The sequence below is a fragment of the Tetrao urogallus genome (genome assembly GCF_951394365.1).
Source record: "Tetrao urogallus genome assembly, contig: scaffold_266, whole genome shotgun sequence".
NCBI lineage: Eukaryota > Metazoa > Chordata > Aves > Galliformes > Phasianidae > Tetrao > Tetrao urogallus.
The window spans coordinates 1-16,541 of record NW_027638979.1 but is presented as its reverse complement, the minus strand read 5'-3'; the positions used below and the strand labels follow the sequence as shown (position 1 = coordinate 16,541).

Sequence of the window (16,541 nt, the reverse complement as noted above, 5' to 3'; positions counted from 1 at the left end):
CCCCACACCCTGGGACCCCCATTGCCCTTCCCACGGTGGGACCCCCAGCATCCCCACACCCTGGGACCCCCATTGCCCTTCCCACGGTGGGACCCCCAGCATCCCCACACCCTGGGACCCCCGATGCATCCCCACACTCTGGGGCCCCCACTGCCCTCCCCACCCCGAGACCCCCGGCATCCCCACACCCTGGCCTTCCCCCATTGCCCGTCCCACCACGGGACCCCCAGTGCCCTCCCCACAGAATGGGACCCCCATCACCCCCCAGCAGTGGGTGCCCAGTGCCCACCCAGCCACGGCCCTCAACACGGGACCCCCATCGACCCCAACAGTCAATGCCCAGTGCCCACCCAGCCATGGGACCCCCGCTGCCCATCCTCACCATGAGACCCCCAGTACCTCCCCACATCACAGGACCCCCACTGCACCCCACACCCTGGGACCCCCATTGCCCTTCCCACCCTGGGACCCCCAGCATCCCCACACCATGACACCCCCAGCATCCCCAGCCACGGGACCCCATTGCCCTCCCCACCCCGGGACCCCTGGCATCCCCACACCCTGGGACCCCCATTGCCCTTCCCACCGTGGGACCCCCCAGTGCCTCCCCACAGAATGGGACCCCCCATCACCCCCCAGCAGTGGGTGCCCAGTGCCCACCCAACCATGGGACCCCCGCTGCCACCCTCACCATGAGACCCCCAGTACCTCCCCACACCACAGGACCCCCACTGCACCCCACACCCTGGGACCCCCCATTGCCCTTCCCACGGTGGGACCCCCAGCATCCCCACACCATGGGACCCCCGATGCATCCCCACACTCTGGGGCCCCCATTGCCCTCCCCACCCCGAGACCCCTGGCATCCCCACACCCTGGCCTTCCCCCATTGCCCGTCCCACCGCGGGAGCCCCAGTTCCTCCCCACATAATGGGACCCCCATTGCCCCCCAACAGTCAATGCCCAGTGCCCACCCAGCCATGGGACCCCCCGCTGCCCATCCTCACCATGAGACCCCCAGTTCCTCCCCACAGCACAGGACCCCCACTGCACCCCACACCATGGGACCCCCCATTGCCCTTCCCACGGTGGGACCCCCAGCATCCCCACACCATGACACCCCCAGCATCCCCAGCCATGGGACCCCCACGCATCCCCAGCCATGGGACCCCCAGTGCCCTCCCCACTCTGGGACCCCTGGCATCCCCACACCCCTGGGACCCCCCATTGCCCTTCCCACGGTGGGACCCCCAGCATCCCCCACACCCTGGGACCCCCGATGCATCCCCACACTCTGGGGCCCCCATTGCCCTCCCCACCCCGAGACCCCCGGCATCCCACACCCTGGCCTTCCCCCATTGCCCGTCCCACCGCGGGACCCCCAGTGCCCTCCCCACAGAATGGGACCCCCCATCACCCCCCAGCAGTGGGTGCCCAGTGCCCACCCAGCCCACGGCCCTCAACACGGGACCCCCCATCGACCCCCAACAGTCAATGCCCAGTGCCCACCCAGCCATGGGACCCCCGCTGCCCATCCTCACCATGAGACCCCCAGTACCTCCCCACATCACAGGACCCCCACTGCACCCCACACCCTGGGACCCCCCAGTGCCCTCCCCACCCCGGGACCCCTGGCATCCCCACACCCTGGGACCCCCATTGCCCTTCCCACGGTGGGACCCCCAGCATCCCCACACCATGACACCCCCAGCATCCCCAGCCATGGGACCCCCCAGTGCCCTCCCCACTCTGGGACCCCTGGCATCCCCACACCCTGGGACCCCCCACTGCCCTTCCCACTGCAGGACCCCCAGCATCCCTGCACCATGGGACCCCCGATGCATCCCCACACCATGGGACCCCCATTGCCCTTCCCACCACGGGACCCCCAGCGCCTCCCCACAGAATGGGACCCCCCATTGCCCCCCCAACAGTGGGTCCCCATTGCCCTCCCCACCCCGGGACCCCCGGCATCCCCACACCCTGGGACCCCCATTGCCCTTCCCACGGTAGGACCCCCAGCATCCCCACACCATGACACCCCCACCGTATCCCCAGCCATGGGACCCCCCATTGCCCTCCCCACCCCGGGACCCCCAGCATCCCACACCCTGGGACCCCCGTTACCCTTCCCACCACGGGACCCCCAGCACCTCCCCATAGAATGGCACCCCCAGCATCCCTGCACCATGGGACCCCCAGCATCCCCAGCCATGGGACCCCCATTGCCCTCCCCACCCCGGGACCCGCAGCGCCTCCCCACAGAATGGGACCCCCAGCATCCCCACACCATGGGACCCCCACTGCCCTTCCCACCCTGGGACCCCCAGCATCCCCACACCATGACACCCCCAGCATCCCCAGCCACGGGACCCCCATTGCCCTCCCCACCCCGGGACCCCCGGCATCCCCACACCCTGGGACCCCCATTGCCCTTCCCACCGTGGGACCCCCAGTGCCTCCCCACAGAATGGGACCCCCATCACCCCCCCAGCAGTGGGTGCCCAGTGCCCACCCAACCATGGGACCCCCGCTGCCCCCCCTCACCATGAGACCCCCAGTACCTCCCCACAGCACAGGACCCCCACTGCACCCCACACCATGGGACCCCCCATTGCCCTTCCCACGGTGGGACCCCCAGCATCCCCACACCATGACACCCCCAGCATCCCCAGCCATGGGACCCCCATTGCCCTCCTCACCCCGGGACCCCTGGCATCCCCACACCCTGGGACCCCCATTGCCCTTCCCACCGTGGGACCCCCAGTGCCTCCCCACAGAATGGGACCCCCATCACCCCCCAGCAGTGGGTGCCCAGTGCCCACCCAGCCATGGGACCCCCGCTGCCACCCTCACCATGAGACCCCCAGTACTCCCCACACCACAGGACCCCCACTGCACCCCACACCATGGGACCCCCAGTGCCACAGGACCCCCAGCATCCCCACACCCTGGGACCCCCATTGCCCTTCCCACCACGGGACCCCCCAGCGCCTCCCCATAGAATGGGACCCCCAGCATCCCCACACCATGACACCCCCAGCATCCCCAGCCATGGGACCCCCATTGCCTCCCCACCCCGGGACCCCCGGCATCCCCACACCCCGGGACCCCCACTGCCCTTCCCACCGCAGGACCCCCCATCTCCCCCCCAGCAACAGATGCCCTGCGCCCCCCATCCACCGCCCCCCCACCCCTCCACCCCCCACAGCCCCCCATACCGGAGACGCAGACCCTCCCCCGGCACGGCAGCCTCTCATCCGTGGGTCCGGCATCCGAGGGGCTGCGGGGGGAAGCGCGAAGCCGTGACGCCTGCGGGGACCCCCTGTCCCCCCCCCCCCCCCTTGCTGCTCACCGCCTGGCCGCGCGCTGCATCACCTGCGCCTCCTTCATGCGCTGCAGCTCGGCCATGTAGGCCAGGATGCGGCTGTTGCAGACCTGCAGGCTCTTGGTGGCCTCCAGCGCCTGCTCCCGCTGCGTGCAGGCAGCCAGCAGCTTGCAGGCGCCCTCCCGCATGCGGATCTCGTGGTCGATCTTCTTCTGGATGTCGGTGTCCTGTGGGGCGGCGGAGCGGCCGTGGGGTCCCCTGGGGTTCCCTGGGGTCCAGGCCCAACCAAACCGGCCCAAGTGAGTCCGTGCCCCACGGATCCATCGTGGTGCAGAGCCTCGGAACGGCTCCTGACCCCATAGGGGAAGCACACAGCACAGCCACGAGCCCCGTGGATGGGCGGCCATGGATGTGTGCCCCATGGATGTGTGCCCCATGGATGCGCTGTGTGCCCCATGGATGTGTGCCCCATGGATGTGCTGTGTGCCCCATGGATGTGTGCCCCATGGATGTGCTGTGTGCCCCATGGATGTGCTGTGTGCCCCATGGATGTGCTGTGCGCCCCATGGATGTGCTGTGCGCCCCATGGATGTGCTGTGTGCCCCATGGATGCGCTGTGCGCCCCATGGATGGGCTGTGTGCCCCATGGATGTGCTGTGTGCCCCATGGATGTGTGCCCCATGGATGTGCTGTGCGCCCCATGGATGTGCTGTGCGCCCCATGGATGCGCTGTGCGCCCCATGGATGGGCTGTGTGCCCCATGGATGTGTGCCCCATGGATGTGCTGTGTGCCCCATGGATGTGTGCCCCATGGATGTGCTGTGCGCCCCATGGATGTGCTGTGCGCCCCATGGATGTGCTGTGTGCCCCATGGATGCGCTGTGCGCCCCATGGATGGGCTGTGTGCCCCATGGATGTGCTGTGTGCCCCATGGATGTATGCCCCACGGATGCGCTGTGTGCCCCACGGATGTGCTGTGTGCCCCATGGATGTGCTGTGTGCCCCATGGATGTGCTGTGCGCCCCATGGATGTGTGCCCCATGGATGTGCTGTGTGCCCCATGGATGTGCTGTGTGCCCCATGGATGGGCTGTGTGCCCCATGGATGTGCTGTGTGCCCCAAGGATGGGCTGTGTGCCCCATGGATGGGCTGTGTGCCCCATGGATGGGCTGTGTGCCCCATGGATGTGTGCCCCATGGATGTGCTGTGTGCCCCATGGATGTGCTGTGTGCCCCATGGATGTGTGCCCCATGGATGTGCTGTGCGCCCCATGGATGTGCTGTGCGCCCCATGGATGCGCTGTGCGCCCCATGGATGGGCTGTGTGCCCCATGGATGTGTGCCCCATGGATGTGCTGTGTGCCCCATGGATGTGCTGTGTGCCCCATGGATGTGTGCCCCATGGATGTGCTGTGCGCCCCATGGATGTGCTGTGCGCCCCATGGATGCGCTGTGCGCCCCATGGATGGGCTGTGTGCCCCATGGATGTGTGCCCCATGGATGTGCTGTGTGCCCCATGGATGTGCTGTGTGCCCCATGGATGTGTGCCCCATGGATGTGCTGTGCGCCCCATGGATGTGCTGTGTGCCCCATGGATGCGCTGTGCGCCCCATGGATGTGCTGTGTGCCCCATGGATGTGCTGTGTGCCCCATGGATGTATGCCCCACGGATGCGCTGTGTGCCCCACGGATGTGCTGTGTGCCCCATGGATGTGCTGTGTGCCCCATGGATGGGCTGTGTGCCCCATGGATGGGCTGTGTGCCCCATGGATGTGCTGTGTGCCCCAAGGATGGGCTGTGTGCCCCATGGATGGGCTGTGTGCCCCATGGATGGGCTGTGTGCCCCATGGATGTGTGCCCCATGGATGTGCTGTGTGCCCCATGGATGTGTGCCCCATGGATGTGCTGTGTGCCCCATGGATGTGTGTCCCATGGATGCACTGTGTGCCCATGGATGTGCTGTGTGCCCATGGATGTGCTGTGTGCCCCATGGATGTGCTGTGTGCCCCATGGATGTGCTGTGTGCCCCATGGATGTGCTGTGTGCCCATGGATGTGCTGTGTGCCCCATGGATGTGCTGTGCGCCCCACGTATGTGCTGTGCGCCCCATGGATGTGCTGTGCGCCCCATGGATGTGCTGTGCGCCCCATGGATGTGCTGTGTGCCCATGGATGTGCTGTGTGCCCCACGGATGTGCTGTGTGCCCCACGGATGTGTGCCCATGGATGTGCTGTGTGCCCCATGGATGTGCTGTGCGCCCCATGGATGCGCTGTGTGCCCCATGGATGTGCTGTGCGCCCCATGGATGTGCTGTGTGCCCCATGGATGCGCTACAGACCCCACAGGGAACCCCTACACCCCACAGACACATCTCATACCCTACAGTCGCATTACGCACCCCATGGAGGACCCCACAACCCCACAGCCCCATCACAGCCCCACAGCGCCATCACACACCCCATAGAGGAGCCCTACACCACACAAACACATCTCACACCCCACAGATGCATTACAGACCCCACAGGAGACCCCCACAGCCCCACAGAAAGATCACAGGCCCACAGATACATCACACACCCCACAGAACAGCCCTACACCCCACAGACACATCTCATACCCTATAGACACCTCACATACCCCACACAGGACCGCCACAGCCCCACAGCCCCATCACAGCCCCACAGCCCCATCACAGCCCCACAGCCACATCATGCACCCCATAGAGGAGCCCTACACCCCACGGAGACATCTCACACCCTATAGACCCCCCAGCGGACCCCCACCGCCCCATCACAGCCCCACAGCCCCACAGACACATCTCACACCCTATAGACCCCACAGGGGACCCCCACAGCCCCACAGCCACGTCATGCACCCCATAGAGGAGCCCTACACCCTATGGACACATCTCATACCCCACAGATGCATTATGAACCTCATGCAGGACTCCCACAGCCCCATCACAGACCCCATAGAGGAGCCCTACACCCCACAAACACATCTCACACCCTATAGACCCCACAGCGGACCCCCACCGCCCCATCACAGCCCCATCACCACCCCACAGACACATCTCACACCCCACAGATGCATTACAGACCCCACAGGGGACCCCCACAGCCCCACAGCCCCATCACAGCCCCACAGCCACGTCACGCACCCCATAGAGGAGCCCTACACCCCACAGACACATCTCATACCCTATAAACACTTCACACACCCCATGCAAGACACCCACAGCCCAACAGCCCCATCACAGACCCCACAGAGGAGCCCTACACCCCACAAACACATCTCACACCCTATAGACCCCACAGGGGACCCCCACAGCCACGTCATGCACCCCATAGAGAAGCCCTACACCCCACAAACACATCTCATACCCCACAGATGCATTATGAACCTCATGCAGGACTCCCACAGCCCCACAGCCCCATCACACACCCCACAGAGGAGCCCTACACCCCATAGACACATCTCATACCCTATAGACCCCACAGGGGACCCCCACCGCCCCATCACAGCCCCATCACCACCCCACAGCCACATCTCACACCCCACAGATGCATTACAGACCCCACAGGGGACCCCTACAGCCCCACAGATACATCTCACACCCCATAGAGGAGCCCTACACCCCACAGACACATCTCAAACCCTATAGACACCTCACACACCCCACATAGGACCCCCACAGCCCCACAGCCCCATCACAGCCCCACAGCCCCATCATGCACCCCATAGAGGAGCCCTATACCCCATGGACACATCTCACACCCTATAGACCCCACAGGGGACCCCTACAGCCCCACAGCCCCATCACAGCCCCATCACCACCCCACAGACACATCTCACACCCCACAGATGCATTACAGACCCCACAGGGGACCCCCACAGCCCCACAGCCCCATCACACACCCCATAGAGGAGCCCTACACCCCACAAACACATCTCATACCCTATAGAGACCTCAAGCACCCCATGCAGGACACCCACAGCCCCACAGCCCCATCACAGCCCCACAGCCACATCATGCACCCCATAGAGGAGCCCTATACCCCATGGACACATCTCACACCCTATAGACCCCACAAGGGAACCCCACAGCCACATCTCACACCCCATAGAGGAGCCCATACCATAGAGAAGCCCTACACCCCACAAACACATCTCACACCCTATAGACCCCACAGCGGACCCCCACCGCCCCATCACAGCCCCATCACAGCCCCACAGACACATCTCACACCCCACAGATGCATTACAGACCCCACAGGGGACCCCCACAGCCCCACAGCCACGTCACAGCCCCACAGCCACATCATGCACCCCATAGAGGAGCCCAACACCCCACAAACACATCTCACACCCTATAGACCTCACAGCAGACCCCCACAGTGCCACAGCCACATCTCACACCCCATAGAGGAGCCCTACACCCCACAGACACATCTCACACCCTATAGACACCTCACACACCCCATGCAGGACCCCCACAGCCCCACAGCCCCATCACAGCCCCACAGCCCCATCATGCACCCCATAGAGGAGCCCTATACCCCAGGGACACATCTCACACCCTATAGACCCCACAGGAGACCCCCACAGCCCCACAGCCACGTCACGCACCCCATAGAGGAGCCCTACACCCCACAAACACATCTCAAACCCTATAGACACCTCACACACCCCACACAGGACCCCCACAGCCCCATCACAGCCCCACAGCCACATCACGCACCCCATAGAGGAGCCCTACACCCCACAAACACATCTCACACCCTATAGACCCCACAGCGGACCCCCACTGCCCCATCACAGCCCCACAGCCCCACAGACACATCTCACACCCCACAGATGCATTAGAGACCCCACAGGGGACCCCCACAGCCCCACAGATACATCTCACACCCCATAGAGGAGCCCTACACCCCACAGACACATCTCATACCCTATAGACCCCACAGGGGACCCCCACAGCCCCACAGCCCCATCACAGCCCCACAGAGGAGCCCTACACCCCACAAACACATCTCACACCCCACAGATGCATTATGCACCCCATGGAGGACTCCCACAGCCCCACAGCCCCATCACACACCCCATAGAGGAGCCCTATACCCCATGGACACATCTCACACCCCACAGATGCATTACAGACCCCACAGGGGACCCCCACAGCCCCACAGATACATCTCACACCCCATAGAGGAGCCCTACACCCCACAAACACATCTCAAACCCTATAGACACCTCACACACCCCACACAGGACCCCCACAGCCCCACAGCCCCATCACAGCCCCACAGCCCCATCATGCACCCCATAGAGGAGCCCTATACCCCATGGAGACATCTCACACCCTATAGACCCCACAGGAGACCCCCACAGCCCCACAGCCACGTCTCGCACCCCATAGAGGAGCCCTACACCCCACAGACACATCTCATACCCTATAGACACCTCACACACCCCATGCAAGACACCCACAGCCCAACAGCCCCATCACAGACCCCACAGAGGAGCCCTACACCCCACAAACACATCTCACACCCTATAGACCCCACAGGGGACCCCCACAGCCACGTCATGCACCCCATAGAGAAGCCCTACACCCCACAAACACATCTCACACCCCACAGATGCATTATGAACCTCATGCAGGACTCCCACAGCCCCACAGCCCCATCACAGCCCCACAGAGGAGCCCTACACCCCACAGACACATCTCACACCCTATAGACCCCACAGGGGACCCCCACCGCCCCATCACAGCCCCATCACAGCCCCACAGCCACATCTCACACCCCACAGATGCATTACAGACCCCACAGGGGACCCCCACAGCCCCACAGACACGTCACACACCCCATAGAGGAGCCCTACACCCCACAAACACATCTCATACCCTATAGAGACCTCAAGCACCCCATGCAGGACACCCACAGCCCCACAGCCCCATCACAGCCCCACAGCCACATCATGCACCCCATAGAGGAGCCCTATACCCCATGGACACATCTCACACCCTATAGACCCCACAAAGGAACCCCACAGCCACATCTCACACCCCATAGAGGAGCCCATACCATAGAGGAGCCCTACACCCCACAGCCACATCTCACACCCTATAGACCCCACAGGGGACCCCCACCGCCCCATCACAGCCCCATCACAGCCCCACAGACACATCTCACACCCCACAGATGCATTACAGACCCCACAGGGGACCCCCACAGCCCCACAGCCCCATCACAGCCCCACAGCCACATCATGCACCCCATAGAGGAGCCCAACACCCCACAAACACATCTCACACCCTATAGACCCCACAAGGGAACCCCACAGCCCCATCACACACCCCATAGAGGAGCCCATACCATACAGGAGCCCTACACCCCACAGACACATCTCACACCCTATAGACACCACAGGGGACCCCCACAGCCCCACAGCCACGTCATGCACCCCATAGAGGAGCCCTACACCCCACAAACACATCTCACACCCCACAGATGCATTATGAACCTCATGCAGGACTCCCATAGCCCCACAGCCCCATCACACACCCCACAGAGGAGCCCTACACCCCACAGACACATCTCACACCCTATAGACCCCACAGGGGACCCCCACCGCCCCATCACAGCCCCATCACCACCCCACAGACACATCTCACACCCCACAGATGCATTACAGACCCCACAGGGGACCCCCACAGCCCCACAGCCACGTCACACACCCCATAGAGGAGCCCTACACCCCACAGAGACATCTCACACCCTATAGACCCCACAAGGGAACCCCACAGCCACATCTCACACCCCATAGAGGAGCCCATACCATAGAGGAGCCCTACACCCCACAGCCACATCTCACACCCTATAGACCCCACAGCGGACCCCCACCGCCCCATCACAGCCCCATCACAGCCCCACAGACACATCTCACACCCCACAGATGCATTACAGACCCCACAGGGGACCCCCACAGCCCCACAGCCACGTCACACACCCCATAGAGGAGCCCTACACCCCACAAACACATCTCAAACCCTATAGAGACCTCAAGCACCCCATGCAGGACCCCCACAGCCCCACAGCCCCATCACAGCCCCACAGCCACATCATGCACCCCATGGAGGAGCCCTATACCCCATGGAGACATCTCACACCCTATAGACCCCACAGGGGACCCCCACAGCCCCACAGCCCCATCACACACCCCATAGAGGAGCCCTACACCCCACAGACACATCTCATACCCTATAGACACCTCACACACCCCATGCAAGACACCCACAGCCCAACAGCCCCATCACAGACCCCACAGAGGAGCCCTACACCCCACAGACACATCTCATACCCTATAGAGACCTCAAGCACCCCATGCAGGACACCCACAGCCCCACAGCCCCATCATGCACCCCATAGAGGAGCCCTACACCCCACAGCCACATCTCACACCCTATAGACCCCCCAGCGGACCCCCACAGCCCCATCACAGCCCCATCACAGCCCCACAGACACATCTCACACCCCACAGATGCATTACAGACCCCACAGGGGACCCTCACAGCCCCACAGCCACGTCACACACCCCATAGAGGAGCCCTATTCCCCACGGAGACATCTCACACCCTATAGACCCCACAAGGGAACCCCACAGCCACATCTCACACCCTATAGACCCCACAGGGGACCCCCACAGCCACGTCATGCACCCCATAGAGGAGCCCTACACCCCACAAACACATCTCACACCCCACAGATGCATTATGAACCTCATGCAGGACTCCCACAGCCCCACAGCCCCATCACACACCCCACAGAGGAGCCCTACACCCCACAGCCACATCTCACACCCTATAGACCCCACAGGGGACCCCTACAGCCCCACAGCCCCATCACAGCCCCACAGACACATCTCACACCCCACAGATGCATTACAGACCCCACATGGGACCCCCACAGCCCCACAAATACATTACACACCCCATAGAGGAGCCCTACACCCCACAGCCACATCTCACACCCTATAGACCCCACAGCGGACCCCCACCGCCCCATCACAGCCCCACAGCCCCATCGCAGACCCCACGGGGGACCCCCGCGCCCCCACCAACACCTCACTCACCCCACAGACCCCCAGCGCCCCACCGACCTCCCCCCCCCCATCCATTCTCCGCAACCCCCAGCCCCACAAACAGAGGAACGGCAGGGAGGGGGGGGGGGGGGGTCACCCCATAGCCGCCCCCCGGCGCCCCACACTCACAGCCCCGCAGCTCTCCATCCCAGCTCAGGGCAACGGTGGAGCCGCAGCGGTGACATCACCGCTATTAATACTCATTGCAGGGGGGGGGGGCGAGCGGTTGAGCCCCCTCCCCACGAGCCCCCCATCGATTCAAAGCCCGTTTAAAGGCACACAACAGCAGGGCAGGGGACCCGGGGGGGGGGTGGGGGGCGGCCGGTACCGGCCGCCCCCCCCCTCCCCCCCGGGGTCCCCTGCCCTGCACAAAACGGAAGGCATGCCCCCCCCCCCTTTTATCATCCCCCCCCCTCCCCAAATTACCTCCAAACTGAGAGCGATCTGCCGGATGTAAAGCATATTGAGATCCTCCAAAATGCGCAATTTATCCGCCACCTCCATCGATCCCACACCGATACCGGGAGCGGGGACCCCCCTCCTCCCCCCCGAAAGGGCTGCAAGGAGAGGGAAGAAAAATGGGGCTCTTTCATCCCCTCCTTCCTTCCCTTCCTTCCCCCTCTCCCCCCCCACCCCCTAAAGCGAGGAAACAAACAGCCGTTGTGCGGGGAAAGGGCAGCGCGGGTGGATCGAGGGGGTGCGGGGCTTTGGGGACGTGGCACCCCCCCCCCAATCTTCATCCTCCCGCTGCCCCCTATCGGTGCTTCCCGCACCCCTTCCAGCCCCCAACTTCCCGCTACCTGCCCCGCTCCCGGCCCCGCAGCTCCGTACGGCTCCGCACCGCGCAAGGAAAGGCGGAGATCGCCGTCCGCCCCCCGCATTCCTCCGGCGGCGGCGGCGGCGGTGGTGGCGGCGGTGGCGGCGGCGGCGGCGGCTGCGGCGGCTCCGGTTACAGAGGGCGGCACCGCACCGCTGGGCGGGGATGGGGGTGCGGGGTGAGAGCGCCCCCTGGCGGCGGGACGGGGAAGGGGCGCCGCGTCGGGATGGTGCGGAGCGGTGCGGGGCTACAGAGCACGGCACGGCCCTACAGGGCTCGGCCCCATAGCGCAGCACAGAGCAGAACAGCGGGGCCCCATAGAGCACGGCACGGCCCTATAGAGCACGGCACGGAGCGGCACGGCACAGCCCTACAGAGTACAGCACGGCCCTACAGGGCACGGCCCCATAGCGCAGCACAGAAGAGAACAGCACGGCCCTATAGAGCACGGAACGGAGCGGCACGGTACGGCCCTACAGAGCACGGCACGGCCCTACAGGGCTCAGCCCCATAGCGCAGCACAGAAGAGAACAGCGGGGCCCCATAGAGCACGGCACGGCCCTATGGAGCACGGCACGGCCCTACAGAGTACAGCACGGCCCTACAGGGCTCAGCCCCATAGCGCAGCACAGAGCAGAACAGCACGGCCCCATAGAGCACAGCACGGCCCTACAGGGCACGGCACAGCCCCACATAGCACGGGTCAGGGCTACAGAGCACGGCATGGCCCTACAGGGCACAGCACAGCCCCATAGAGCACGGGCCAGGGCTGCAGAGCACGGCACGGAGCAGCACGGCACGGCCCTACATAACACAGCACAGCCCTACAGGGCTGCCCCATAGCACAGCACAGAGCAGAACAGCGCGGCCCTATAGAGCACGGCACAGCCCTATAGAGCACGGCACGGCCCTATAGAGCACGGCACAGCCCTATAGAGCACGGCACGGCCCTACAGAGCACGGCACAGCCCTATAGAGCACGGCACGGCCCTATAGAGCACGGCACGGCCCTATAGAGCACGGCACGGCCCTATAGAGCACGGAGCTCAGCACAGTTTAGCACAGCTTGAGACAACGCGGCACAACTCGGTACGAGCGATCCCAGCTCGGTTAACGCAGCGCGGTTCTCCCGCAGGGCAAACGGCGCGCGGTGCCGCCTCGAGGCCGGGAGGGGCCGTGGGATCCGCTCCTCCCGGACCGGCAGCGCCCCGTAGTACCGGCGGGACGGGAGGGACAGCCCGGACGGGACGGGCCGGGTGGGAGCGGCGGCGCCTTCGCCCTTCCCGGCGGCGGCGGTGGCGGCGCGATCCCGCCGCTCCCACCGCCGCGGGGCTCCCGGACGCGCGTGGCTCCTCCCGTACCTGCGGGGCGCGGAGCAGCTCCGTCTGCAGCGCCGAACCCCGCGCCACGGTCGCTCGACCGCGTTGGGACCGGGAGAACATCGCACCGGGACCGCGCCGCTCCGCGGACCCTCCGGCAGCCGGGGGGAGGCGGGGACGGTACCGGGCGGGTCCTGGCACGGGGCGGGCGCGGAGCCACCGGTAGCGGTGGACAAAGGGCGACTGAAGGCTGCAGCTGCACGGGCTTGGGGGGGGGGGGGGGACGGGGACGACCGGGGTGCGTGAGTGGCAGTGCGCGTGGGCGCAGCCGCGTGTGTCGGTGCACGGCCGCCCGTGCGCGTGTCCGCGTTCAGGCGCTGCTGCCCCGCGCGTGGGGCTGCCCGCAAGAAGCGGCCGCGAACCCCACGGACGCGCCGCACGTGGCCGGGGCTGAACGCGGGACCCGGCCCCGCGGCCGCGCGGTTGCAGTTTCCCACCCGGACCGCGCTGTCCGACGGACTCTGCCCGCTTCAAAGATGGCGGCGGCGGCGTTCTCCCCGCCCGTTCGCCCGCGCCGGATGTTTGCTGAGCGGCGGGCGGAAGTGGGTCCGTCTGGAATGCGTTCCCCCACGGCGCGGTTTCGGGCTCCATCAGCGGCACCACCGCCGGGCGCGGGCGGCCCGGGCCGATGAGCAAAGCTTGGCGGCGGGGCAGGATGGAAGGCGGCGAGCACGGTGAGGCCGGGGCCGGGCAGAGGGGCTGCGGCTCCTTCGGGCTTTAGGCGAGGGTCCGCTCCCGGCTCGGGGCCTCATGGCGGCTCCCGCAGGTGAGGAGGACGATGGCGGCGGGCACGGCGCGCACAAGAAGAAGCACAAGAAGCACAAGAAGAAGCACAAGAAGAAGCACCACCACGAGGCCGCGGCAATGCCCGAGGCCCCGCAGCCCACGGCCGCCCCGCGGAAACCGCAGCTGAAGCTGAAGATCAAATTGGGGGGGCAGATCCTGGGCACCAAGAGGTGAGGGCCAACCCCCCCCCCCCCCAGAGCCAGGGGCCGCGCTCTGCCCCACCGGGCCCTTCGTCGTGTCTCTGCAGGGATGGCAGGAGGGGCATCCTGGGGTTGGATCGCGGTCCCTGGGGTTGGATCGCGGTCCCTGGGGTTGGATCGCGGTCCCTGGGGTTGGATCGCGGTCCCTGGGATTGGATCGCGGTCCCTGGGGTTGGATCGCGGTCCCTGGGGTTGGATCGCGGTCCCTGGGGTTGGATCGCGGTCCCTGGGGTTGGATCGCGGTCCCTGGGGTTGGATCGCGGTCCCTGGGGTTGGATCGCGGTCCCTGGGGTTGGATCGCGGTCCCTGGGGTTGGATCGCGGTCCCTGCCCGGCCGGGCCCCCAGTCCCGTGTCCGTGGGGAGGTCCTGGTGCTGGGACCAGCCTGGCTCCTGCCCCGCGTCCCCGTATCCCAGCACCGCAGTCCCCCATGTTGGTGCCCCCCAGCTCTGCCCGACCTCAGGGGCAGCGCATTTCCCCCCCTGCAGCGTGCCCACCTTCACCGTGGTCCCTGAAGCACAGAGTTCCCCCTCCCCGCTGATGGTGGTGGACGAGGAGGATGAGCCCACCGAAGGAGTGCCCATTGAGCAGTACCGGGCCTGGCTGGGTAAGCACTGGGAAAAGAGCTTGGGGGGAGGAGGTGGGCTGGGGGCCTGAGGCTGGGCTGGGCTGGTACTCGTCCCTCCCGCAGGCTTTGGGTGGGCTGGGAGCGCCCCCACACTGGGCACTGAGCCCCGTTGAGCGAGGTTTCCGCACCAGTGGGCAGCGCGGGTCGTCCACCGTGGTGTGGGGATGACGTCACCCCAGGACAGAGCGAACGTGGCTTTTCCTACGGTGATTCTGTGTCCTTCACCGCCCGGCTCAGATGAGGACAGCAACCTGGACCCCTCTCCCTTGCCGGACCTGGACTCGGAGAGTTGTTTCCCCACCCGCGAGGATGAGGAGGAGGAAGAGGAGCGTTGGCTGGATGCCCTGGAGAAGGGCGAGCTGGACGATAATGGAGAGCTCAAGAAGGAAGTGGACGAATCCCTGCTGACGGCGCGGCAGGTGAGGGGTGGGACGGGGCTTGGGGGGGGGACGGCAGCTCAGGGCTGGGCGCCGCGTGCCGCTGCCTTACGTTGCCGTGCCCCGCAGAGAGCCCTCCTGCACAAGCAGCAGAGCCAGCCGCTGCTGGAGCTGCCCATGGGCTACAAGGCCAAGGAGCTGACGGAGGAGATGCTGGTGAAGCGCGAGGAGCGGGCGCGCAAACGGCGCCTGCAGGCGGCCAAGAAGGCGGAGGAGAACAAGAACCAAACCATCGAGCGGCTCACCAAGACCCACAAAGCCAAAGTGAAGGCGCTGCGGGAGCGCCGCGCCCGGCCGGCCGCCTGCCCCGTGGTGCAGTACCGCAACGCCGCCGATCTCATCACCGTCTCCTTCCCCGCGGGCGCCGCGCTGCCGCTGCTGCCCAGCACCGCCCCCCCCGTGCCGCCGGCCGCGCTCTGCGGGGTCAGCGGCTGCGCCAACCGCCGCCGTTATTGCTGCTCCCGCACCGGGCTGCCGCTCTGCAGCCTGGCCTGCTACAAGCGCAACCTGCAGCTGCAGGAGGCCGCCGCCTGACCGCGGGCTGGGACCGACGCTGCGGGACGGCACGGACGCCGGCCGGCGCCCCGCGCACCGGGACTCGCAGCGCCGCACGCGGGGAACAGGCGGGGCCCGTTGGCGGGACAGAACAGCGCTCTGGTTGGTCGGCACCGCTGTCAATCTGCAGACGAATCGCGCTTTCGCTTTTCTTTGGCTGCTCGCTCGCGAGCGGCCGCCCCGGGGGCGGGCCCGGGCGCGCGGTTGGCGGCGATGCCCGTCCGTCACGCGCGGTGAGGGAGGGCGAGGCCGCCGTTGGCTGCGGCTC

The 16,541-nt window shown here is 65.9% G+C and overlaps 2 protein-coding genes across 2 annotated transcripts; one reads left to right on the top strand and one right to left on the bottom strand.

Moving 5' to 3' along the window:
- Window positions 1-3,221: 3,221 nt before the first annotated feature.
- Window positions 3,222-13,731, bottom strand: LOC306957603 (rhotekin-like; the record flags this gene model as incomplete). Its single annotated transcript, XM_079551087.1, is given in 5 exon segments — window positions 3,222-3,283; window positions 3,356-3,555; window positions 11,899-11,985; window positions 11,988-12,029; window positions 13,651-13,731. Coding segments are annotated over 5 exon segments (472 nt in total), but the record flags the coding sequence as incomplete, so codon positions are not given.
- A 565-nt stretch (window positions 13,732-14,296) lies between these two features.
- On the top strand, window positions 14,297-16,252 carry INO80B (INO80 complex subunit B; the record flags this gene model as incomplete). The annotated part of the gene is made up of 5 exons (XM_079551088.1): window positions 14,297-14,342; window positions 14,435-14,624; window positions 15,142-15,260; window positions 15,519-15,700; window positions 15,788-16,252. 5 exons carry the CDS (start codon window positions 14,297-14,299, stop codon window positions 16,250-16,252), a joined length of 1,002 nt encoding a protein of 333 aa, XP_079407214.1.
- Between the last annotated feature and the right edge of the window lie 289 nt (window positions 16,253-16,541).